The 26641-nt window shown below is 40.9% G+C and overlaps 1 protein-coding gene across 1 annotated transcript; it reads left to right on the top strand.

Moving 5' to 3' along the window:
• Positions 1–9142: 9142 nt before the first annotated feature.
• On the top strand, positions 9143–11062 carry LOC113157203 (macrophage mannose receptor 1-like). The gene is made up of 5 exons (XM_026352530.1): positions 9143–9193; positions 9291–9653; positions 9732–10097; positions 10311–10402; positions 10540–11062. The coding sequence occupies exons 1-5, from the start codon at positions 9157–9159 to the stop codon at positions 10666–10668; spliced, it is 987 nt and encodes a 328-aa protein (XP_026208315.1). The 5' UTR covers positions 9143–9156; the 3' UTR covers positions 10669–11062.
• The last annotated feature ends 15579 nt before the right edge of the window (positions 11063–26641 follow it).

Raw genomic sequence — 26641 nt, 5'->3', positions numbered from 1 at the left:
AACACTGTGATACCCAGCTGAATTTATATATGAAACCAGAAGAAACTAATGAATTAATCAAACTTCAAGCTGCTTAAAAGACATAAAGGTCTGAATGCCTTCTCCAAAATTCAGACAAGACAGAGGTTATTTAGTGTGGTCCTAAAAATCTCAGAGACACTATGTCCAATCACATTCTCACCCTTGATGACTTATTATTAGCCTCAAGTAACACTGTTTGAAATCTCTGAGTTATCTTTGATCAGGATATCTCCTTCACTTCATACATCAAAGAAATCTCTAGAACTGCCTTTTTTCACCTGAGAAACATTGTTAAAATTAGGAACATCCTGTCCCAAAGTGATGCTGAAAAACTAGTCCATGCATTTGTTACTTCCAGACTGGACTATTGTAATTCATTATTAATAGGTTGTCCCAATAACTCTTTTAAAAAAGCCTCCAGTTAATCCAAAATGCTGCAGCCAGAGTTCTGACTGGAATTAGCAAGAGAGATCATATTTCTCCAACGTTAGCTTCTCTCCATTGGCTCCCTGTAAAATCCAGAATTGAATTTAAAATTCTTCTCTTCACTTATAAATCACTTAATAATCAGGCTCCATCTTATCTTAAAGACCTCATAGTTCCATATTTTCCAAGCAGAACTCTCCGTTCTCAGACTGCAGGTTCACTTGTGGTTCCTAGAGTTTCCAAATGTAGAATGGGAGGCAGAGCCTTTAGCTATCAAGCTCCTCTCCTGTGGATCCAGCTCCCAGTTCAGGTTCAGGAGGCAGACACCCTCTCCACATTTAAGACTAGACTTAAAACTTTCCTTTTTTTATAAAGCTTATAGTTAGAGATGGATTAATCTAGCCACAGGGGTTGCAAGCCAATGACTTCTGTGCCGGTCCCAAGCCCGAATAAATAGAGAGGGTTGCGTCAGTAAGGGCATCCGGCGTAAAAATTGCTAAAAACAACCATGCAAATCGTCCATAAGACTTTCATACCGGATTGGTCGAGGCCCGCGTTAACAACGACTACCACCGATGCTGTTAACCTACAGGGTACCGGTGGAAATTGGACTACTGTTGGTTGAAGAAAGAGGGGAGGCAGAAGGGTTCGTGGTCAGAGAGAGAAGGGAAAAAGCAGGAACATAGATCTGAGAATAGGGACTCTTAACGTTGGCACAATGACAGGGAAAGGCAGAGAGCTGGCAGACATGATGGAGAGAAGGAAGGTAGATGTTCTGTGTGTGCAGGAGACAAGGTGGAAGGGCAGCAAGGCACGAAGTATCGGAGGAGGATACAAACTGTTCTACCATGGTTTGGATAGGAAGAGAAACGAGGTAGGAGTGATCCTGAAGGGGGAGTTTGTGAACAATGTTCTAGTGGTGAAAAGAGTCTCAGACAGGGTGATGAGCCTAAAGCTAGAAATTGAAGGGGTGATGTTGAATGTCAGTGGGTATGCTCCACAAGTTGGCTGTGAGTTAGAAGAGAAGGAGAGATTCTGGAGTGAGTTTGATGAGGTCATAGAGAGTATCCCCAGAGGAGAGAGAGTTGTTGTTGGAGCAGACTTCAACAGGCATGTCGGTGAGGGGAACAGAGGTGATGAGGAGGTGATGGGCAGGTTTGGTGTAAAGGAAAGGAATCTGGAAGGACAGATGGTGGTGGACTTTGCTAAGAGGATGGAAATGGCTGTAGTCAACACTTACTTCCAGAAGCGAGAGGAACATAGAGTGACATACAGAAGTGGAGGTAGGAGTACACAGGTGGACTACATCCTATGTAGACAAGGTCATTTGAGAGAGGTTAGTGACTGCAAAGTGGAGGTAGGAGAGAGTGTAGCCAGACAGCACCGCATGGTGGTGTGCAAGATGACTCTGGAGGTCAGGAAGAAGAAAAGAGGGAAGTCAGAGAAGAAGACCAAGTGGTGGAAGTTAAAGAATGAAGAAACTTGTGAGGAATTCAGGTTCTGGGTGGTCAGGATGAGCTTCCAGATGACTGGGAAACTACAGCAGAGGTTATCAGGGAAACAGGTAGGAAGGTGCTAGGTGTGTCATCTGGAAAGAGGAAAGAAGGTAAAGACACTTGGTGGTGGAATGAGGAAGTACAGGAATGCGTCAAGAGGAAGAGGTTTAGCTAAAAGGAAGTGGGATGTAGAAAGGACTGAGGAAAGTAGACAGGAGTACAAGGAAGTGCAGCGTAGAGTGAAGAGGGAGGTGGCAAAGGCCAAACAGAAAGCTTACGATGAGCTGTATGACAGGTTAGACACAAAGGAAGGAGAGAAGGACTTGTACAGGCTAGCCAGACAGAGAGATAGAGATGGGAAGGATGTGCAACAGATAAGGGTGATTAAGGACAGAGATGGAAAGGTGCTAACAACCCAGGAGAGTGTGCAGAAAAGATGGAATGAGTATTTTGAGCATCTGATGAACGAGAAAAATGACAGGGAAAGAAGGGAGGAAGATGTTGATGTTGTGGAGCAGGAAATAGCAGAGATTGGAGGAAAGGATGAGGTTAGGAAGGCTTTGAAAAGGATGAAGAGTGGAAAGGGTGTTGGTCCTGATGACGTATGTGTGGAGGTGTGGAAGTGCTTAGGAGAGACAGCAGTGGAGTTTCTAACCAGTTTGTTCAATAGGATTCTAGAGAGTGAGAAGATGCCTGAGGAATGGAGGAGAAGCGTTCTGGTTCCGATCTTTAAGAACAAGGGTGACACGCAGAACTGCAGCAACTACAGAGGAATAAAGTTGATGAGCCAGACAATGAAGCTGTGGGAAAGAGTAGTGGAAGCCAGGCTTAGGAAGAAGGTGGAGATTTGTGAGCAGCAGTATGGTTTCATGCCCCGTAAGAGCACCACTGATGCCATTTTTGCTTTGAGAATGTTGATGGAAAAGTACAGAGATGGTCAGAAGGAGCTGCATTGTGTCTTTGTAGATTTAGAGAAGGCGTATGACAGGGTGCCGAGGGAGGAGCTGTGGTACTGTATGAGGTCGTCGGGAGTGGCAGAGAAGTACGTCAGAGTAGTCCACGATATGAATGAGAGAAGTATGACGGTGGTGAGATGTGCTGTAGGTCAGACAGAGGAGTTCAAGGTGGAGGTGGGACTACACCAAGGATCAGCTTTGAGTCCCTTCTTGTTTGCTATGTTGATGGACAGGCTGACAGATGAGGTCAGACAGGAATCTCCCTGGACAATGATGTTTGCGGATGATATTGTGATTTGCAGTGAGAGTAGAGAGCAGGTGGAGGAACAGCTGGAGAGGTGGAGGTTTGCTCTGGAAAGAAGAGGCATGAAGGTCAGTCGTAGTAAGACAGAATACATGTGTCTGAACGAGAGGGATCAAGGTAGAAGCGTTCAAATGCCACCATTGCATGACATTAACTTTGTGTCCTCGCTCTCCGTAGTTGTGTTTCCTCCTCTCTATCTCCCTCTCTCTGTACTTTTTTGCAGGTAACATAGTGGTCCATAGTGAATCACGTACTTAAATTACTTTTGCTGTTTTTGTGTAATCAAAAAATACCAGAAAACACAAACAAATAGTTTTGATTAGACAGATTTAGGTCTGGTTATTTCAGCATGTTGGTTTGTGAACTCACAGCAGTCATTTAAAGAAAATACTTAAAAGATGAAACAAGAGGTGCTGAACAGTTTAGAAAATGTTAATTCCTGATGACTGCCCTGTTTATAGACATTCTCTAGATTATACATCTTACTACAGACGTCACACGACTCTTGTTATGTGGCCATTGGTCAATTTTGCCTAGATAATAACATTCTGTAACAGAGAAAAACATTTCCATACATTTGCCTGAACGGCAAACAAAGAGATACAATAGTTTGATGCATAAAGGCACAGCGCTGCATGAAGATGGAACGGATCTTGCTGGTTGTCTTTTCTCTCTCAGGTCAGTATAATCCTTTCTAATGTTTATTAAATTACTTACAGTCCTCTCCAAAGGTTCGCATAAGACAATCCACATGAGCAAACATATTGGAACAGATGTTTGCAATAGCTGCATCAAGTCTGTGACTCGCTGCTATCACAGAACTGTGGGTTTCTCCTTTTGTTTTTGTTTTTCAGTTGTTAAATAGGGGGGAGACTTTATTGTCATCGTTCATTTACGTCTTCTGATCGTTTTGGCCAGTTTGAAATTTTCCAACTTTTCACTCTGAAGCCCTATGTTGAGTTGGTACGGTGTTTTGGACCGTTACCTTGCTACAGGATGATGCTAATCCCCTAGTTTCACTATCTTTCTCTGTAAAAAACTGTTTCTATACAACTTTGCATTCATCCCACAGCTACCATCATTAAAAACGATAGAGTCTATCCTAGAAGCAGCCATTGGAGCGCAAACACCGTGCTTCACAGATGAGCTAATCATAGCGAGTAGACTGATTTTTTTTCCACACTTTAGTTTTACCAAGGCTTTGGAAGAGGTTATACTGATAACAATGCTTCTGTGATTAGCTGATGTTTTCCCATTTCAAATTGCTACAGACTATTCACAATATTTTTGCAGTTCATCTGATTCCAATGAAACTAATAATAAATAACTAAATAATAATAATAAAATATCTACATGAATGAAATCTGTTAAGTGATAAAAAACATTCAGATTGCAGATAAAAACTCTTCCTTCCTTTCACAGGCTGGGTCATCTCCACCTGCCACCCCCATCAGTACTACTATGTTTCTGATTTAAAGACATGGACTGAAGCTCAGACCCACTGCAGACAGACATATACGGACCTGGCCACCATCGAAAACACTGAAGAAGTGAACCAGTTTATCAACACAGTTTCATCTGCTGGTTACAACTCTGAGGTCTGGATTGGTCTGTACAGTCAGATCAACTGGACGTGGTCAGATGGCTACACAGGGAGTGGGGCTGAATACAGGAACTGGAAAACTAATCAGCCAGACTTTATTTCAGCAGCTCAATACTGTGTCAACATTGGAAATGCTACTGGGTTCTGGTGGGATGATAACTGCTTTCTGGATTATCCATTTATATGTTACAGAGGTAAGGTGGGGGGTGATGGTGTTAGGGGTGGAGGGCGTGAACAAATGTGAATTACCAGATTCCACTTTAAGACTTTTTCCTTTTTCTCTCCAACTCTAATTATAGGAAGCAAACTGAATCCTGAATTTGTTGCTGTGGAAGAAAGAAGGAACTGGTTCAGCGCTCAGAGCTACTGCAGGGAGAACTTCATAGACTTGGCAACTGTGATGAACCAACTCGAGAACAGCAATATCCAAACCATGGTGCCATATGGAGACTGGGCATGGACTGGTCTATTTAGAGATCCCGATTTGCATTGGTCTGATCAGAGCAACTTTTCATTCAGCTACTGGAATAATGTTGTAAACCGCATTGGCTCGCTGAACATCATATGTGCTGTTGCAGATTTGCAGAATTCAGGAAAATGGAGTTTTTTGCCCTGTGAAACAAAAAGGCCATTTGTCTGCTACAGCTGTGAGTGTTTAAGTGTCTTTCAGTGGAAGACAGAATAGTTTACAGCTCAGAATAACTGATGTCAAAATGTAATCACTGAACTATTTATAGTCATAAATCTGCTAATACAAAACTAATTCCAAACGTGGTTCGATTTTGTGTCAAAGCAGCAGGAAGAAGACACATAGTGAAGCTAAGGATGAGGCTAGAGGACTCCTCTGAGGATCTAAATGATCCTGCTGTGAAAGCAGACATGCTGAAAAAGGTAAGTCTTCAAAACTTCAAACATCACTAGAAGGTTTTCCTTTTGCATTTGTGGCTTTTTTGTGGAGTTTTATACTGTAGTATCTGTTAATATAGTTAGAGCTATATATCTAAATCTTTTAAATAAGGGGTTTGATAAAACAAAGGTGGCATTAACCTTTTAGGAATTACAGCCATTTATACACAGAAGATTTAAATAAAGGACAACATTTTGTGTTTCTCAGTTCCAGAACAGACTAACGGAGAAAGGAGTGAGTGGAGTCACCCTGAAGTGGAGAGAACAGCCTGATGGGAAAGTTTTCCACAAGGAGGGAAAAAATGTATGAATTCTATGATGGATGTTAATTCAGCCAATACATAGTGCTCACCGTCATGATTGTACAGATTAACCAGATTCCTAGTCATCATTTAGAGCTATACTATAGTTATCTCTTAGTAATACAAGGTTTGGCTTTAATGAAGGTATTTTTCTCTATAATAAATGTGAGATTTGAGATGAAACATAGAAAATAATCAGAATCATCATGATGCAATTGTAAAATTGTGAAAAAATTAAATATTTTGGAGGAAAACAATTGCTCTACATTCCAATTAAAAAAAAAGAAAATACAACAGCACACGCTGCCATTATTGTTTCTTCATTCATTTTACGTACAGTTCCTCTTGTCTCTGGATCCTCTTTATCTTTGCCGAGTTCAATACCTGGTCACTCTTTCGACTAGGTAAACTTTGTTTTAATCTGTCCTTCACTGCACGAGTGCTGGTAAGGAATCAAGCTTAGTTCTCCTTTGATAAGGGTCTTGCTGTTTCTCTTTTGTCTCTCAGGTCAGTGAAGTCATTTTGTTATACATATCTGTCATATTAGAAATTCTGAAATAATATTGTTCCCAAACGTTTTGTGGTGTGACAACATGTATGACATTTAATATTTACTGTTAATCCTGCTTAAGTAACTTTTTGTTTGTAACAGTGTATTTGACAAGGTTATTATATGTGTTTTAATGTAAATTATTACTATTATCTGATGGCAGTTAGCATTCTGGGATATTTTGTGGTCTGACCTGCCAGAATAGAGATCAGTTACAACTGATCTATCATTTTAAAATTAGTCAGAGACAACTAATTCCGGACTAGACTTATCTGTAAGCTGTCGGGTTGATTAGAAAGAGACCATGACGTTGCTCAATTGTGCTAAATATTGCCTTTATTTTTGTTCACAAATACATGAATAATCCAAATACAGATATCTAGAGAGTGTGACATATACCTTTCTCGCCTTTGTGCCACAACTCTGAAGCATATCACTCGTACGGCTCGCTATATAGTCTAAGACACTTCCTATTGTGCAAAGCGTGAACCCTTTCACCTTGTTTCACAGCCTGTTTTGCAAAAGGTCAGAGAGCAGACAACCACAACTTCCCTTTTCTGCAAAAGAACACACTGTTTGAACACCCCTGCTCGCACCCTTTAAGCATGTTAAGGTCAGCAGTCGTCTCAATACTCAAGTACACAGCTACACAAGCTTTCATATAGAAAATCTATTTTGCATAGTCCCACAAAGCCCAGCCTAAATCATAATCAGCCTATGAACCTATAAAAAAGCAAAACTAAACCAGTGATGCTGGAGATGATGGTTTGTACTATACAACCAATATTGGAACCAAGTCATCAACACAGTTTGACACTTCAATATAGCGAGCGTGTTTCATTAATATCTGATAAACTATTGTAGTCATTTTATTATTTTAGTGTAGTAAATATAGTGCACATTGTTCCTTTAAATCTAACCTAAGAAATGAGATTAAACATTTGGATTTACTTTTGTAATCTGTCTAGAGCAGAAACACTTCCTTTTCAGTCCTCACATTAGGAATAGTGAGAACATAGGTGTAATCTCAAATCATGTTTAGATTCTTTAAGATCATTAAGACATGCAATAGTAGTTTGAAGGCAGAAATCTGCCTTAGCTTTTTTACTAGTGGTCAAAACAGTAAAATTGCAGTACTACTACTCAGCTGCTGGAGCTTGAGTTAGGCAGATGTCCTCCCATGCAGCATATTGGACAATTATTTTAGTTCTTTACTCTATAAATATACACCTCTATACACCTCTATAAATATACACTGCGTATTGATGCAAATTATTTGATGATAATATGCTTCAAATTATAATTCTCTAACAATTAAAACAATGAATTTCATTCATCATTCAATACATTTGGAAAGTGTGAGCTTCAAGCCTTGTTCTCAATGATTTACATCATGATTTTACCATTGATTTAAAGATTTCAGTGACACTTCATCGCTCCTCTTCCGCACATTTCAAATCTTACTCCTGTCTCAAATGTGGCCCTTTTGGCAACGGGAAGCTGCTTTTGTTTCACACTTGTTGAACGGACCAGCCCATGCACTATCAGTGTTCTCTATAAGTGACTATTTTTAAAAATCAAACATGTCTTGTTTTAACATGTTTGTGCCTCAGATCACTTCACATTCAATAATCAGCTGAGCTATATCAGCTTTAGGAGTCTCACTTTTGTCTAATGCCAGCAATTGTAACTATTTTCTTTTCTCTTATAGAGCAACTGTGTCTGGGCTGGTGGTTCAATACCCGGGTCCCTGATTCCTGCCTTAATGTCGAAGTGTCCCTGGACAAGACACTGAACCCTGAACACTTGGCGCCTAAAATGCAGCTGCCTGTCCACAAGAATTTTACAAAAGGCATTAATAAAATATCAATTATTATTATTATTTTTCTCCTGCCATGAATAAGAGCAGGCTAATCACAATCTTTCCATACTTCCCCTACCATCCTGTCTTTGTCATGTCATTGAATGTTGCTATAACGCATTGTGATTGTCTGAGTACTTGCTAAATCGACCGATGTCAAAGTTTTTGTCTACCTGAGCATTAGACAAGGTAGATAAATGATGAACTCCAATAGCCAGACATATAATTGCTTACATAATTTACTTTCTTATAAAAATACATATGTTGCACTGTGCAATAACTTTTATAATGCACTCAAAGCACTTCATTTATTACCCAATCACTTGGACTATCTGAAGACTTCAGAGTCTTTCTGATAAGCATGCCGAGTGCTTGGCTTGAACATAGTACATTTTTGCACTGCGTATATGGCGTAGGGAGAGAGATCATTGGTGTTTGTTCTTGCAAAGTATTGGAGCATGTTCTACTTTGCTGAATACCTCCTCCTCCTCATTACCATAAAGTGATAAACCTCCACACAAGCAGCTTACTGTCAGCTCTCTGTTTTATTGGTGAGGCTCGCTGTGAATATGCAAAAAATAAGTAGTTAAGTGCTTTTGTGTGAATACACCAGTGACAGAAAAGAAGCTGGTGCTGAATTTCCATAGATTTGCCTGAGAGCAGCAGTGGAAGAGGAAGACTGACCCATTAGTCCTTTATGCTGATGCACATGTCCACAGAGCAGCAGCATCATGAGGAGGATCTTGCTGGCAGTCTTGAACCTCTCAGGTCAGTTAATTCTTTGATGTTTACATTGTCCAACACGTCTTCTTACTGTGAAGTACAGTGATACTATGAGCTGTTAAAAGTGATCTTTTCATCTCAGGGTGGCTCATCTTTTGCACCTGCCTCCTTTATGAGTACCACTACGTATCTGATCAAAAAAACTGGACTGAAGCTCAGAACCACTGCAGACAGGACTACACAGATCTGGCAACTATTGAAAACACGACAGAACTTAACCAGTTTATCAATGTTTCATCTGTTTATAGCATAATTTTCTGGACTGGTCTGTATAGTAAATTTAACTGGACATGGTCAGATGGTTACATGGAGAGTGAGGCTGACAATAGACATACAGTATCCCTGAAATCTTACTTAGGGCGTCATTGGTGTATGAGCATCAGTCAATTTACATACTTGCACTTTGACAACTGCTCTGCAGAATATCCATTCATATGTTATAATGGTGAGTACCCAGCAAAGTAACTTCCTTTCCAAAAAACACTGACAGTGTGTCAACTTACCAATGGTATTTGTTCTGCAGGAACTCAGCAGGATCCTGAATTTACGTGTGTGAATGAGAGCAGAAACTGGTTCAGTGCTCAGAGCTACTGCAGGGAGAACTTCACAGACCTGGCCACTGTGAAGAACAGCATTCAGAAACTCAAGACCCAGAATTTAGTGCCAGGTGGAAATCGGGCTTGGATTGGTCTGAATGGATATTATGATTTGTATTGGTCTGATGGGAGTAGCGTGGAGAGTTTTTTCTGGGATAGATTTCACTCAATAGATCTAAATATTCCAATGGCTTGTGGTTTGTTAAACCGGCTCAGCAATGAATTTATACTTTATCCTTGTTATACCACACATCCCTTTATGTGTGACAGCAGGTCCCCACCTAGTCCAGCTGGTGAGTGCTACTGTTTTCCAGTGGAACAGAGAGCATGTGAAATGAAGATGTTAATTGGGTTTGTGAATGTGTACCTAAAGAACAGCTAACTAAACCACTGTGTGAAGTAAATTGTTCCTAATGGCTCAAACTACATCTTTGAAAACAGTCATTAGATCCAAAACGAACACTTTATTTTCTGCTTCTCATTCCATTTATCCCATTAATCTGAAGTGAGGAGGCAGGTGGTGAAGCTGAGGATGAAGCTGGAGGACTCCTCTGTGGATCTGAATAACCAGGCTGTGAAAGCAGACATGCTGAAAAAGGTAAATGTACTAAATAACACAAATGATAATAATAGGTTCACTTTTTAAAACTTGGATGATTTAATGATTTGCAACAGCAAAAGTATGCAGAATAAATTCATTGCGGTTGCAAGTTATCCAGCATCTGTGTTCCTCAGCTCCAGGACAGACTGAAGGAGAAAGGAGTGAGCGGAGTCACCCTGAACTGGAGAGAACAGCCTGAAGGGAATTATTTCCATAAAGAGGGACAAGCCGATCAGAAGAAAAACCAAATGACTGAACTCTGAAAGTCATAGACATCCTGCAGTTGTAGAAGAGTTTTCTCCAATATTGTGCAAAAGGCTTTTAGTGAAACTTAACTCAAACTTAATTCCGGTTAATTTATTAGGTATATCTGTACAATCTAAGGCAACCCAATACGGCAGCTTTTATTTACTGGAGTACATAACGTGTAGGACACTGTTTTCTGTTGATATAGTTGCTCAAGCATTTCTATTCATCAGAGAGTAACAGAACTGACTTGTGTTTCAACAACTTCAAGTTTTAGAGCTACAATCCTGCAGCCTAAAGCAGCTGATCTCACAATCACTGCTAAATTCCACCAGTTCTCCACTGTTACCTAAAGCTACTAAAGTGTGTTTTTTTTTTCTTTTCATAATTACGCATGCAGTAATATTTTGTAATGTCTTAAACTGTTAAAATGCCTTGAGATGCCGTCTGTTGTGATCTGGTGCTGCACCAATTGAATTAAATTGAGTTGAATTGAAACTTACTGTTCTTTACAGAGATTACCTCAGTATCTCTTTAGACATGAGAAGAAAGGATGTCATTGGCCTTGTACAGAAATCTCTAGAAATGCCTTTTTCCTCCTGAGAAACATTGTTAAAATTAGGAGCATCCTGTCCCAAAGTGATGCTGAAGAACTAGTCCATGTATTTGTTACTTCCTAACTGGACTATTGTAATTCATTATTAATAGTTTGTCCCAATGACTCATTAAAAAGCCTCCAGTTAATCCAAAATGCTGCAGCCAGAGTTCTGACAGGAATTAGTAAGAGAGATCATATTTCTCCTACGTTAGCTTCTCTCCATGGGCTCCCTGTAAAATCCAGAATTGAATTTAAAACACTTCTCCTCACATCAGCATGTCTCAAAGACTTCATAATTTCATATTCCCACAAAACACTTTGTTCTCAGACTGCAGGTTTACTTGTGGTTCCTAGAGTTTCCAAATGTAGAATGGGAGGCAGAGCCTTTAGCTATCAAGCTCCTCTCCTGTGTAACAGAACTGCAATGGCTGTGTTTCGACAGCCTCAAGTTTTAGAGCTACAATCCTGCAGCCTAAAGCAGACCTCTTTTCAAACGCTCACTTGACCCCCTCCAATTTGCCTATCAACCCACGTTATATGGGATGACACCATGATACATCTGCTCCACCGCACCTACACCCACCTGGACAAGCCTGGGGGCTTGGTGAGAATCTTGTTTTTTTATTTCTCCAATGCATTCAACAACATCCGGCCTGCACTGCAGGGAGAGAAATTAAAAAACACGCACACTTCCCTGGTTTCCTGGATCATGGACTACCTCACCAACCGTCCACAGTACGTCCACCTGCAGAACTGTGTGTCTGACACTGTGGTTTGTAGCACAGGTGCTTCAAAGGGGACAGTTTTGTCTCCAGTCCTCTTCACCCTGTCAGACTTCAGGTACAACTGCAGAGTCAGAGAGACTCTGCAGTTGTTGAATGTATTCAGGGTGGAGATGTCACAGAGTGCCAAGGAGTGTTGGACAGTTTTGTTGATTGGTGTGGACTCAACCATCTTCAACTCAATACCAGTAAAACAAAGGAGCTGGTGATGGAGTTCAGGAAATCTGGGAGTCCTGTCATCCCTCTCTCTATACAGGGTTAGGAGGTGGAGATCATATCAAAGTACAAATCCCTTAGAGTGTACTTACTTACTGAACAGCAAACTGGACTGGCCTAAGAACTCAGTAGCACTGTAACATCAGGCTCAGAGCTGGATGTACTTTCTGAGGAGACTCAGGTCCTTCAACGTCTGCATCTCCCACCCACTGCACAGTGTGTTTACTGGACAGAGGAACACATTCAGCCAGAGACTGATCAACATTAAGTGCTCCACAGAATGACCCGGAGATCCTTTCTATCTGTGAGGGGTGGGGGAAGTGATAATTGTGTCTTATAATTGCTGTCATTCCACCATGGACTATAAATACTGACCCATTTTAATTCATCTATTTTACATAATCTGTACATATTTTGAGTTTTTCTGTATTGATGTTATTGTGTATTTATGTTGATGTGGATCTTTCCTGGTTGTGGTTCCCTTTCTTTCTGTCTGTGCTGAGAACAACTGTAATGAGGCAACTACTACTTACAAAACTATTTTCCTCTGGGTTTAATAAAATGTTTTGAATCTTGAATCTTGAAATGTCTGGGTTAGGTTTAGGCACTGCATAAACATGGTTAGGGTTAGAAGAAATTTTGGTTGTTAGCCTTAAAAATTACTGCTGAACATCACATAACATTTATCAAGTGACAAACATCATGTTATCGTCTCCAGTCATCTTTCATTAATAGTAGTTTAATACTGGTCTCCTGGGACTTTCATGTTCTTTGATGTCACCCATCCACCCAAATGTCCTCCTGGCAAACTTTGAGCAAATAAACAGTTAGTTCTCATGTAATGGTAAAACAATAAGACATACATACTGATTGATCTGTGCTCTAATGCTCAAAGCTAATTCATCCTGTGCCAGGCGACTAATACAATGCCACACAGTCACACTTTGGACTCACTGAGGTGGGGTGGGGTGGCTGGGTCAACATTACACTGACACTGTAAAATATACCAACCTGACTTAGCTACCTGGGACTGCCAACTTTTCATGTGGGTCTTGGATCAAATTTAAGTGCATTTGCAGCAGGATGTATCAATGGAAATACATTAAAATGAATTAATGTGACTGGTTAACATGGACCAGGATTAAGATTGTGTTAATTACATTTCACATGATGAACATGCAGAAAGTAATGGGCTTTGTCACTTACATGACACATCTGAATGTGTTTTCCCTAGGACGATCTGAATGGTGCATGTTTATCATACAAATCTTTCTGGTCACAATAAATGTCAGATCCAGCATCAAACAGCACTACAATACTTTGCTTTTTGCATAAACAGCCAAGTAACCTTTGTTAGTAACAGAACAGAAGTTGGTATTAGATTTCCATTAATTTGCCTAATAACAGCAATAAAAGGGTAAGTTTTCTATTACTCATGTACACTGACACACACACACACAGTCCACAGAGCTACATCATGACAGCAAGAATCTTGGTGGGACTTTTGTATCTCTCAGGTCAGTAAATTCTTTCATGTTCATGATGTCTAATAGTTCATTTTACTGTGGATTATTGTGAAATCCAGAGCTGGAAAAGTCCCCTTAAATGTTAATAATTGATCTTTTCCTCTCAGGGTGGCTCATCTCCTCCACATGCCTGTACTATGTCCAGTATCACTATGTTTCTGATGAGATGACTTGGCCAGAGGCTCAGATCTACTGCAGACAGAACCACACAGACCTAGCTCCAATTAAAACCATTGAAGACATGAACCAGATTTGTAACTTTTCATTCTCTGCCTACGAACCAGTTTGGACTGGCCTGTACAGTAGAATCAACTGGACGTGGTCAGATGGGTACACAACAAATGGGACTTACAACGTATACTTAACATCACTGAATTTCCTGGATAATCATTGTGTGTACATTGAAAGACCTTTACTGTGGTTTTCTGATAACTGCTCTGCAGAATATCCATTCATCTGTTATAGTGGTGAGTAGAAAGCAAAGCTAATTCTTCACAGAAAAAGATTTATCAATTACACAGATCTCTCTGTACAAACTGCAGGAACTCAGCAGGATCCTGAATTTGTGTTTGTAAATGAAGCAGTGAGTTGGTCCAGAGCTCAGAGCTACTGCAGGGAGAACTTCACAGACCTGGCAACAGTGAGGAATGAGGGCGACGGCCTCAAAGTGCACAACTTAGTGCCGAGTGGAAATCAGGTGTGGATCGGTCTGAATGGACATTTGAAAGTGTACTGGTCTGATGGGAGCAGCAGCACTTACACTTACAAGACAGACCAAAGTTACCCAGTGCCATGTGGTGTTCTTAACTGTCACTCTAAAACACTCGATTTTCATCCATGTCCTCAATACCGTCAATTTGTTTGTTACAGCAAAACTTCACCGAGGGCAGCTGGTGAGTGTTTTACTGTTCATCTGTGGAAGAGAGAAATTGATACATAATTGTATTATAGTTTGATAAATAACTATATAGACTATATTTAAGATACAGTTTAGCTATAGACATGATACTAATTTAGCTATGGGAATCTTGAAAATTAAATGACACCAGTTACTGTAAACATCACAAACAATGTCCTCAAAATAATTAATTAAATAAATAAACAATAATCAATACCCATGAGATTCATACACAACACTTCATTTTCTGCTTCTCATTCCATTTATCCCATTAATCTGAAGTGAGGAGGCAGATGGTGAAGCTGAGGATGAAGCTGGAGGACTCCGCTGTGGATCTGAATGACCCGGCTGTGAAAGCAGACATGCTGCAACAGGTACATCGGCCAAATAATAAAAAACTTACTTTTTAAAAATTTGTTAAAGAATGGTTTAAGAAAAAATAATTACCATCACCATGTAAATCAATTCTATTCTATTGGGATGGTGTTTCTTGATGATATTTAGCCAATACTGCTGTGGAGTGTCAGTATGCCCTTTGGCAAACTTCAGGTGTGCAGCAATGTTCATTTTTACTAAGCAGCTTCCTTCATGGTGTCCTGCCATAGACACTCTGCTTGTTCAATGTTTTACCTACTGTAGACTCATGAACACAGATATTAGCAAGTTCCAATTATGCCTTTAAATCTTTGGCTGTCTCTCGTGGTTGTTTCTTTACCTCATTGATGAGGGTGTTTTTTGTTCTTGGGGTCATTTTGATTGACTTGCCCACTTCACCAGTCCCAAAGTGTCTCCATTTGTAGATTGTAGAACTGTAGACTGTGTGAATTACTGAGGTCTTTGACATTACTTTGTAACCCTTTCCAGCTTTATGTAAATCAACAGTTCTTCATCATAGATCCTCTGAAAGCTCCTTTTGTGACATGGTTCACATAAGTGTATTCTTTTTCAAACTCAAAAAGTTTGAATATTTTTTGTCAGTCAAAGTAGCTCTAGCCCACACCTCCAAAGTAATAAACTAATAAAGGTCATTATTCATTTACATATTTTTCTACTAGCACTAGGAGGATTGTTCTAAATAAAGTTTATATAATAGTTTTGACTTGATGAAGATCACATCACATTTTATGAGAAATCAATGCAGACAACCATGACATTCTAAGAGGTTCACATACTTTTTCTTGTCACTGAAAAAGACTTGACTTAATTTACCTTTACCTTTAAACAAATCAATAAAATGTGATTAAATAGTAAAACTATAATATAGGTAAATTACATAAAACATAAAGTCAAATATTAAGTTGGGAAATAAAGAGACACAAGTTGTAATCACAAGATTTTATAGAGCATCATTACAAATGATCTACCTCATGTGTTTCTCAGCTACAACACAGACTGAAGGAGGAAGGAGTAAGTGGAGTCACCATGAAATGGAGAGAACAGCCAAATGGGAAGGTTTTCCACAAGGGGGGCGAAGCTACTCAAAAGAAAAAGGTAAAGAAGCCTGAACTCTGAAAGTCTTAGACATACTGTAGCTGTAAATATAGTGTGGAATGTTTTCAGTTAAACTTTATTTTCTCCAGAATTAAATCTATACACTTTAATATATAATCCATTTTTAGAAGAAGCAGAAATATGCACAAAATGTGACCAAGCCAGGAAACAGAGTTAACTGGGTGACCACATGCACTGTTCTTGCTGAAAGTAAACAAGAGTAGTTGCATGAGCACTACCCAGAAATTGAATGTTTAAGTTTATATAAGGTAAAATTTACAAGTGTCAGGATATGCTGGTATTGAAGATATAAAAAAGGACGATATTGATATTTTGTTAATCATTCATGTATGATTATCTGGTAGATAAATGAGTAACTGGTTCACACTCCAACATAGCTGATGGCAGTGTTCTCTCTTCATAATTAGGGTTTTTGCCAAAAAGACACTGAAAATGAAAGATCAGTTTGACTGATTGTTACTGTTATTTTTAGTTTTCTATCTTCTTCTTCTTCTTTCGGCTTTTCCCATCAGGGGTCGCCACAGCGAATTATCCTTTTCCACCTCACTCTATCATGAACATCTTCTACCCTAACACTAGCCAACCTCATGTCCTCTGTTATAACATCCATATATCTCCTCTTTGGTCGTCCTCTTATCCTCCTGCCTGGCACCTCCATCTCCAACATCCTTCTACCAATATATTCACTATCCCTCCTCTGAACATGTCCGAACCACCTCAGTCTGGCCTCTCTGACTTTGTTGCTAACGCAGGTAACGTGAGCCGTCCCTCTGATGTACTCGTTCCTTATTCTGTCTAACCTGGTCACTCCTAAGGAGAACCTCAACATCTTCATCTCTGCTACCTCCATCTCAGCCTCTTGTCTCTGTCTCACTGCTACTGTCTCTAACCCATAGAGCAGAGCTGGTCTCACCACTGTCTTGTACACCTTTCCTTTGAGTCTTGCTGACACTCTTCTGTCACACAACACTCCTGACACTTTCCTCCACCCGCTCCAACCTGCCTGCACTCTCCTCTTCACCTCTTTTCCACACTCTCCATCACACTGAACTGTTGACCCCAAGTACTTAAACTCCTGTACCTTCTTCACTTCAGCCCCCTGTAACCTAACATTTCTACCTTGATCCCTCTCGTTCAGACACATGTATTCTGTCTTACTACGACTGACCTTCATGCCTCTTCTTTCCAGAGCAAACCTCCACCTCTCCAGCTGTTCCTCCACCTGCTCTCTACTCTCACTGCAAATCACAATATCATCCGCAAACATCATTGTCCAGGGAGATTCCTGTCTGACCTAATCTGTCAGCCTGTCCATCAACATAGCAAACAAGATGGGACTCAAAGCTGATCCTTGGTGTAGTCCCACCTCCACCTTGAACTCCTCTGTCTGACCTACAGCACATCTCACCACCGTCATACTTATCTCATACATGTCCTGAACTACTCTGACATACTTCTCTGCCACTCCCGACGACCTCATACAGTACCACAGCTCCTCCCTCGGCACCCTGTCATACGCCTTCTCTAAATCTACAAAGACACAATGCAGCTCCTTCTGACCATCTCTGTACTTTTCCATCAACATTCTCAAAGCAAAAATGGCATCAGTGGTGCTCTTACGGGGCATGAAACCATACTGCTGCTCACAAATCTCCACCTTCTTCCTAAGCCTGGCTTCCACTACTCTTTCCCACAGCTTCATTGTGTGGCTCATCAACTTTATTCCTCTATAGTTGCTGCAGTTCTGCGTGTCACCCTTGTTCTTAAAGATCTGAACCAGAACACTTCTCCTCCATTCCTCAGGCATCTTCTCACTCTCTAGAATCCTATTGAACAAACTGGTTAGAAACTCCACTGCTGTCTCTCCTAAGCACTTCCACACCTCCACAGGTACGTCATCAGGACCAACAGCCTTTCCACTCTTCATCCTTTTCAAAGCCTTCCTAACCTCATCCTTTCCAATCTCTGCTATTTCCTGCTCCACAACATCAACATCTTCCTCTCTTCTTTCCCTGTCATTTTCCTCGTTCATCAGCACCTCAAAATACTCCTTCCATCTTTTCTGCACACTCTCCTGGGTTGTTAGTACCTTTCCATCTCTGTCCTAAATCACCCTTACCTGTTGCACATCCTTCCCATCTCTATCTCTCTGTCTGGCTAGCCTGTACAAGTCCTTCTCTCCTTCCTTTGTGTCTAACCTGTCATACAGCTCATCGTAAGCTTTCTGTTTGGCCTTTGCCACCTCCCTCTTCACTCTACGCTGCGCTTCCTTGTACTCCTGTCTACTTTCCTCAGTCCTTTCTACATCCCACTTCCTTCTAGCTAACTTCTTCCTCTGGACGCATTCCTGTACTTCCTCATTCCACCACCAAGTGTCTTTACCTTCTTTCCTCTTTCCAGATGACACACCTAGCACCTTCCTACCTGTTTCCCTGATAATCTCTGCTGTAGTTTCCCAGTCATCTGGAAGCTCATCCTGACCACCAAGAGCCTGTCTCAACTTCTGTCTGAATTCCTCACAAGTTTCTTCATTCTTTAACTTCCACCACTTGGTCGTCTTTTCTGTCTTCCCTCTCTTCTTCTTCCTGACCTCCAGAGTCATCTTGCACACCACCATGCGGTGCTGTCTGGCTACACTCTCTCCTACCACCACTTTGCAGTCACTAACCTCTCTCAAATGACCTTGTCTACATAGGATGTAGTCCACCTGCGTACTCCTACCTCCACTTCTGTATGTCACTCTATGTTCCTCTCGCTTCTGGAAGTAAGTGTTGACTACACCCATTTCCATCCTCTTAGCAAAGTCCACCACCATCTGTCCTTCCAGATTCCTTTCCTTCACACCAAACCTGCCCATCACCTCCTCATCACCTCTGTTGCCCTCAACGACATGCCCATTGAAGTCTGCTCCAACAACAACTCTCTCTCCTCTGGGGATACTCTCTATGACCTCATCAAACTCACTCCAGAATCTCTCCTTCTCTTCTAACTCACAGCCAACTTGTGGAGCATACCCACTGACTACATTCACCATCACCCCTTCAATTTCTAGCTTTATGCTCATCACCCTGTCTGAGACTCTTTTCACCTCTAGAACACTGTTTACAAACTCCCCCTTCAGGATCACTCCTACCCTGTTTCTCTTCCTATCCACACCATGGTAGAACAGTTTGTATCCTCCTCCAATACTACGTGCCTTGCTGCCCTTCCACCTTGTCTCCTGCACACACAGAACATCTACCTTCCTTCTCTCCATCATGTCTGCCAGCTCTCTGCCTTTCCCTGTCATCGTGCCAACGTTAAGAGTCCCTATTCTCAGATCTATGTTCCTGCCTTTTCCCTTCTCTCTCTGACCACGAACCCTTCTGCCTCCCCTCTTTCTTCGACCAACAGTAGTCAAATTTCCACCGGCACCCTGTAGGTTAACAGCATCGGTGGCGGTCGTTGTTAACCCGGGCCTCGACCGATCCGGTATGAAAGTCTTGTGGATGATTCGCATGGTTATTTTGACAATTTTTACGCCGGATGCCCTTCCTGACGCAACCCTCTCTATTTATCCGGGCTTGGGACTGGCACAGAAGTCACTGGCTTGCAACCCCTGTGGCTAGATTATTTTTAGTTTTCTATAGATGTTGCAATTATATGGTTATTGCGAATTGTTCCAGCCTTGATAATCATGTAGTGAAAATCTGATATTGTGACAGAAATAGAAATAAAACTTGATTAGATGTGTGATTTTAGTTGTGTGTTACACAAGCTTTGCATTACATAAGTAAGCTACAAGTGGGGGACATTTACATACAAGTCATGGTGCAATATTGATGCAATGTTTGAACATGCATGAATCAATTTTGTTTGACCACCTCTTTGAGGAACAGAGATCCAAATCTTAGTTAAGACCTGCTGGATATTTTATATGGACTGGGTGATGTGTTGGAAACAAAAGGATGCCACACTATTTGAGATCTGGACCAAAACAAAATATCCCAGAAGTGTTGTATTGGATTTGACCCAGTACCCATTGCACCAGTGGGGTGTCTGACAATAGGTCCAAGGATTTCATCCCGATACCTAATGGCACTCAGGGTGCTGTTGTCTAGCTTGTAGAGGTCTTTGCATCTCTCCATGGATATGCCTCCCCTGGACCATGACTGGCCCACCACCAAATCATGTTGAACGATGTACCAGGCAGCATAACGTTCTTCACGGCTTCTCCAGACCTTTGTCTGTTACATATGCTCAGGGTGAACCTGCTCTCATCTGTTAAAAAGCCTATGGGGCCTGTGGTGGACCTGCTGGTTTTATATGCCAATCAAGCCGGACCTGAGGAGTTGGACTACCTGTTCAACCTCTGTAGGGTCAGGGTACCGCCTCATGTTACTAGTAGTGATACTACTAGTACTGTTGTTGTTATTTTCATTAACACCAAAGCAGTTGAAACTGGTAACAACACTCTCTGCTATGTAACTGACCAGATCAATATCCCAGAAGTTTAACTAACTTGGTGCTAAACTCCTTTGTTCCTTTATTTTTTTTTAACAGTGTATTATACTATGTAACAAGCAGGTCTTATATTAATATAAATAAGTTCAGGAAACCTGAACCTGTGGCTGCAGGTTTACAAAACTGGACCTGTACAGGACTCCTGGATTAAACTGGGATCTAGATCAGCTTTGAAATGAGTGTAAAACTTCCCAGTGCAGACCAAGCACATACCGAACTTAAAAGAGAACATCTGTTTATTTTACATTTTATTTTAATTTTAGCCCATCAGATAAAGCAGACAGACATACAAGTTAAGGGAGTGATTTATTCCAGGATGCAGGTTGAGTGCACTACGCTTCCTGATGAAGACACACAATAGTTTTTAATAGCAAAATAAACAGATCAAACAAATCAGCAGAAAGAGGAAAAGAATAAAAGAAAAACAATGTGCTCAAAAACATATAGTCTGTGCCATCATCAGTAAAACTCATTCACTATCATATTAAAACAGAATAATTCCCAGTTTCCCATTTGTTAAAGAGGACAATGATACAATGACGACACATCACTAGAAAACTAAACAAGTTGAGCAGAATATGTACAAAAGGTGAATTCGGTGTAGATCGGAACAAGTGAATGTGATCTACAAGACAAACCAAGGCGCCACAAATGGTAGTGTTGGTAGTCTGTAAAGGCCTTTCATCCAAAGACCTTTTGATTTAGAGTTTTTCCAGTTGCTGTCTGAAACGTGTCAACAACACAACGTACGTCGTTAGTGCAATCAAACAAACAGGAAGTCTTCTGCCAAAGGCAACAGAAATACTAACCAGTGTTTACATATGCTGAGAAAGAAAAAACAAGTGTATCAAAAATATGCATATACAGTTGCCACTGTGAAGTTTTGAGTATCTTTATAAGACAATGAAATCATTTCCAGTTAACAATGAAGAGCATAAAATTATCATACTTGTGAGATTATACTAAAAATATCAACAATGGATACATGTGAAGCAGGCAGTGGTGTGGAGGAAACTAAAAACGTTTCAAATTCAGGAAATCTCAGAGTTATCTTTGATCAGGATATCTCGTTCACTTCACACATCAAAGAAATCTCTAGAACTGCCTTTTTTCACCTTAGAAACATTAAAGTTAAAATTAGCAGCATCCTGTCCCAAACTGATGCTGAAAAACTAGTCCATGTATTTGTTACTTCCAGATTGGACTATTGTAATTCCTTATTAATAGTTTGTCCCAATAACTCATTAAAAAGCCTCCAGTTAATCCAAAATGCTGCAGCCAGAGTTCTGACTGGAATTAGAGAGATCATATTTCTCCTACGTTAGCTTCTCTCCATTGGCTCCCTGTTAAATCCAGAATTGAATTTAAAACACTTCTCCTCACATCAGCATGTCTCAAAGACTTCATAGTTCCATATCTTCCAAGCAGAACTCTCCGTTCTCAGACTGCAGGTTTACTTGTGGTTCCTAGATGTAGAATGGGAGGCAGAGCCTTTAGCTATCAAGCTCCTCTCCTATGTAGCAGAACTGCAATGGCTGTGTTTCAACAACCTCAAGTTTTAGAGCTACAATCCTGCAGCCTAAAGCAGACCTCTTGTCAAATCCTCACTTGACCCCCTTCAGTTCGCCTATCAACCCAAGTTAGGTCGGATAACGCCATGATACATCTGCTCCACTGCACCTACACCCACCTGGACAAGCCTGGGGGCTTAGCGAGGATCATGTTTTTTTATTTCTTCAGTGCTTCAACACCATCCAGCCCGCACTGCTGGGAGAGAAATTAAAAAAAAAAAAACATGCAGGTTAACATTTAGCAGACACTTTTACCCAAAGAAACTTACAAGGTGAGGCAGGGTGAGAATAAGGACGTTTTGCCTAAGGACCCCTACTGGAGGTAGGCCACAGATGGGATCTGAACCCCAGTCTCCCACGCGGGAGACAGTTACCACGACACTAACCAGCCGCTGTTAACAGTCCCTTGATTTCCTGGAACGTGGTCTACCTCACCAACCACCCACAGTACGTCGGCCTGCAGAACTGTGTGTCTGACACAGTGGTCTTTAGCACAGGTGCAACAGGTGCTGTACCCTGCACACCTCAGACTTCAAGTACAACTCAGAGTCCTGTCATCATCAGAAGTTCTCTGATGACTCTGAAGTTGTAGGATGCGTTAAGGGTGGAGATGTCACACAGTACCATGCAGTGGTGGACAGTTTTGTGGACTGATGTGGACTCAACCATCTTCAACTGAACATCAATCAAACAAAGGAGCTGGTGATGGACTTCAGGAAATCTGGGAGTCCTGTGACCCCTCTCTTTATACATAGGGAGGAGGTGGAGGTCGTATCCAAGTACAAATACCTGGAAGTGTACTTTGACAACAAACTGGACTGGACTAAGAACTCAGCAGCACTGTACAAAAAGGCTATGAGCTGGATGTACTTTCTGAGTAGACTCAAGTCCTTAAACGTCCGAAGCACCATGCTGTGAATGTTTTATGAGTCTGTGGTTAAGATAGACTTTATTTATCCCACGATGGGGAAAGTCTTTTGTCTATAGCAGGAAGGTGACATTAAATAGGACAACAGTATAGAAGAATAGAAGAACAGTATAGAGTGGACAGCATCAGTATTGATTATACAAGAAAAAATAAATAAATAAAAAAAATAAAATAAAAAATGTAAAAATAAAGTAAAATCAAGTAAACATTTTTAAGTAAAGTCTCAAGTAAAATCTTTAAATTACACGACAATTAAATTACACACCAAACAACGATAATATAACCAGTGAATACCACTGAGTATAAAAACAAACGACAGAAACAACAACAACGAATGAGGTACATAGTGTGTCACTGTAGTACTGTGTTGTATAGTCTGATGGCTGTGGGGAGAAATGACCTGCGGTAGCGCTCCTTCTTGTTGAAGGAGCTGGTCAGAGCCTCTACAGTTTGGTGCAGGAGGTGGGAGGGGTTATCCATGATGGATGTTAGTTTAGCCAACATCCTCCTGTCTGCCACCTCCTCGATGGACTCCAGTGTGCAGCCCAGGACAGAGCCGGCTTTCTTAACCAGTTTGTTAAGTCTCTTCCTGTCTCTGCCTGTACTGCCCCCAGCACACAGCTCCATAAAGGACTACTGAGTTCCAGTGTCATCTTCTATGCTGTAGTCTGCTGGGGCTGCAACATGAAAGGTGACAGACACTAACAGGCTGAACAAACTGATCAGGAGGGCTGGATCTGTTCTGGGGGTGGAGCTGGACCCTCTACACGTTGTAGCAGAGAGGAGGACGCTGTCCAAACTCCTCTCAATCCTGAACAATCCCACCCACTGCACAGTGTGTTGGCTGAGAGGTGCACGTTAAGCCAGAGACTGATCACCAGTGTCTATTATTAATGGTTAATATTACTTATTAACCATTAATAATAGCTTAATACTGGACTCTGGTCTCCTGGGACTGTCATGTGCTTTGCTGTCACCCATCCACCCAAATGTCCTCCTGGCAAACTATGTATAGTTTCGAATACATTAAAACAGGGGTCTCAAACTCAATTTACCTTGGGGCCGCGGGAAGCAGAGTCTGGGTGAGGCTGGGCTGCATCAGGTTTTCCACATGAAAATCTTCTCAAATCTATTTATTTTTATTTTTTAATACTAAATAAATAAAACATAAAAAAAATTATAAGAAAACAAATCATTAATAAATAAATAATTAATAATAATGAAAATAATAATAATTGGATTCCTCTAGTCAGCGACTATATGTGGTTTCTTCAGTCTCCCATCTGTTGTATTCAGATTCAAATGTCTGTATTAACAGTTCTTTAACTTTTAACCTTCTTCTGAACGTGAATTAAACATTGAAGAACATGAACTGTTCTTCTGAACATGGCTTCTCTTGTCCACTCCTTGCTGCTACAGGCCTGGCAGCCCTTCCTCTCCCATAGCCGAGTCACATTTGTCTTGAGGGAGGAAGAAGCTGAGACCTTCAGTATGGGTTAAAGATGATCATCAGTAAGTCTGGACCTGTACTTGGACATATTGAAGTTCAGCTCAGGGAATCTGGGGGTCAATTCTCTCAAAAACTGCAAATAGAGCGACCCTATAATTGGTTACTGGGGACTGTTATTGTCGATGGACAGGTGTCGCTATGTGACTGCAGATTACATTAGGCTGCACTGAGTTCCTTACTTTTCTTTTAACCCGCCACGAACGCATCACTTTGACTTATAATGTCCTACTGGGCAGCAACTTAAAAAAAAACTTTTTTTTTATGTGTTGTGAACGCCTGTGCTTCATAGAGACGAGGCCGCTAGCCAGGCTGAAAACTCTCCAACTCTGCTGTCACTCATTGAGAAATGTTTCTCTGCTTCCATTACATGACACATCTGAATGTGTTTTCCCTAGGACGATGTGAATGGTGCATGTTTATCATGCAAATCTTTCTGGTCACAATAAATGTCAGATCCAGCATCAAACAGCACTACAATACTTTGCTTTTTGCATAAACAGCCAAGTAACCTTTGTTAGTAACAGAACAGAAGTTGGTGTAAAATTTCCATCAATTTGCCTCAGAACAGCAATAAAAGGGTAAGTTTTCTATTACTCATGTACACTGACACACACACACACACACAGTCCACAGAGCTGCATCATGACAGCAAGAATCTTGGTGGGACTTTTGTATCTCTCAGGTCAGTAAATTCTTTCATGTTCATGATGTCTAATAGTTCATTTTACTGTGGATTATTGTGAAATCCAGAGCTGGAAAAGTCCCCTTAAATGTTAATAATTGATCTTTTCCTCTCAGGGTGGTTCATCTCATCAACATGCCTGTATGTCCAGTATCACTATGTTTCTGATGAGATGACTTGGCCAGAGGCTCAGATCTACTGCAGACAGAACCACACAGACCTAGCTCCAGTCAAAACCATTGAAGACATGAACCAGATTTGTAACTTTTCATTCTCTGCCTACGAACTAGTTTGGACTGGCCTGTACAGTAGAATCAACTGGACGTGGTCAGATGGGTTCATAGCAAATGGGCATTACAATGTATACTTAACATCACTGAATTTCTTGGATAATCATTGTGTGTACATTGAAAGACCTGTACTGTGGTTTTCTGATAACTGCTCTGCAGAATATCCATTCATCTGTTATAGTGGTGAGTAGAAAGCAAAGCTAATTCTTCATGCAAAAAGATTTTACTGACATTTACTGTCAATTAAACAGATGTCTTTGTTCAAACTGCAGGAACTCAGCAGGATCCTAAATTTGTGTTTGTAAATGAAACGGTGAGTTGGTCCAGAGCTCAGAGCTACTGCAGGGAGAACTTCACAGACCTGGCAACAGTGAGGAATGAGAGTGACATCCTCAAAGTGCACAACTTAGTGCCGAGTGGAAATCAGGCGTGGATCGGTCTGAATGGACATTTGAAAGTGTACTGGTCTGATGGGAGCAGCAGCACTTACACTTACAAGACAGACCAAAGTTACCCAGTGGCATGTGGTGTTCTTAACTGTCACTCTAAAACACTTGAATTTCATCCATGTTCTCACATCCATCAATTTGCTTGCTACAGCAAAACTCCACCGAGGGCAGCTGGTGAGTGTTTTACTGTTCTTCTGTGGAAGAGAGAAATTGATACATAATTGTATTATAGTTTGATAAATAACTATATAGACTAGATTTAAGATACAGTTTAGCTATAGACATAAAATTAATTTAGCCATCACAAACGATGTCCTGAAAATAAATGAATAAATAATAATAATAATCAACACCCATGAGATTCATACACAACACTTAATTTATCCCATTAATCTGAAGTGAGGAGGCAGATGGTGAAGCTGAGGATGAAGCTGGAGGACTCCGCTGTGGATCTGAATGACCCGGCTGTGAAAGCAGACATGCTGCAACAGGTAGCTACATCGGCCAAATAATAAAAAACTTTAC

Source organism: Anabas testudineus, chromosome 18, assembly GCF_900324465.2.
Source record: "Anabas testudineus chromosome 18, fAnaTes1.2, whole genome shotgun sequence".
In the NCBI taxonomy this organism is placed as follows: Eukaryota; Metazoa; Chordata; class Actinopteri; order Anabantiformes; family Anabantidae; genus Anabas; species Anabas testudineus.
Note: the sequence above shows the minus strand (reverse complement) of the source record. Positions and strands in the feature narration are given on the sequence as shown.

What these genes read in the sequence shown, in the direction of transcription:
- LOC113157203 (XM_026352530.1), top strand. Translation starts at nt 9,157, where the DNA reads ATGAGGAGGATCTTGCTGGCAGTCTTGAACCTCTCAG. An exon ending in GGCAGTCTTGAACCTCTCAG is followed by an intron (nt 9,194 to 9,290) that starts GTCAGTTAATTC and finishes TTTTCATCTCAG; the next exon opens with GGTGGCTCATCTTTTGCACC. An exon ending in GTCCCCACCTAGTCCAGCTG is followed by an intron (nt 10,098 to 10,310) that starts GTGAGTGCTACT and finishes ATTAATCTGAAG; the next exon opens with TGAGGAGGCAGGTGGTGAAG.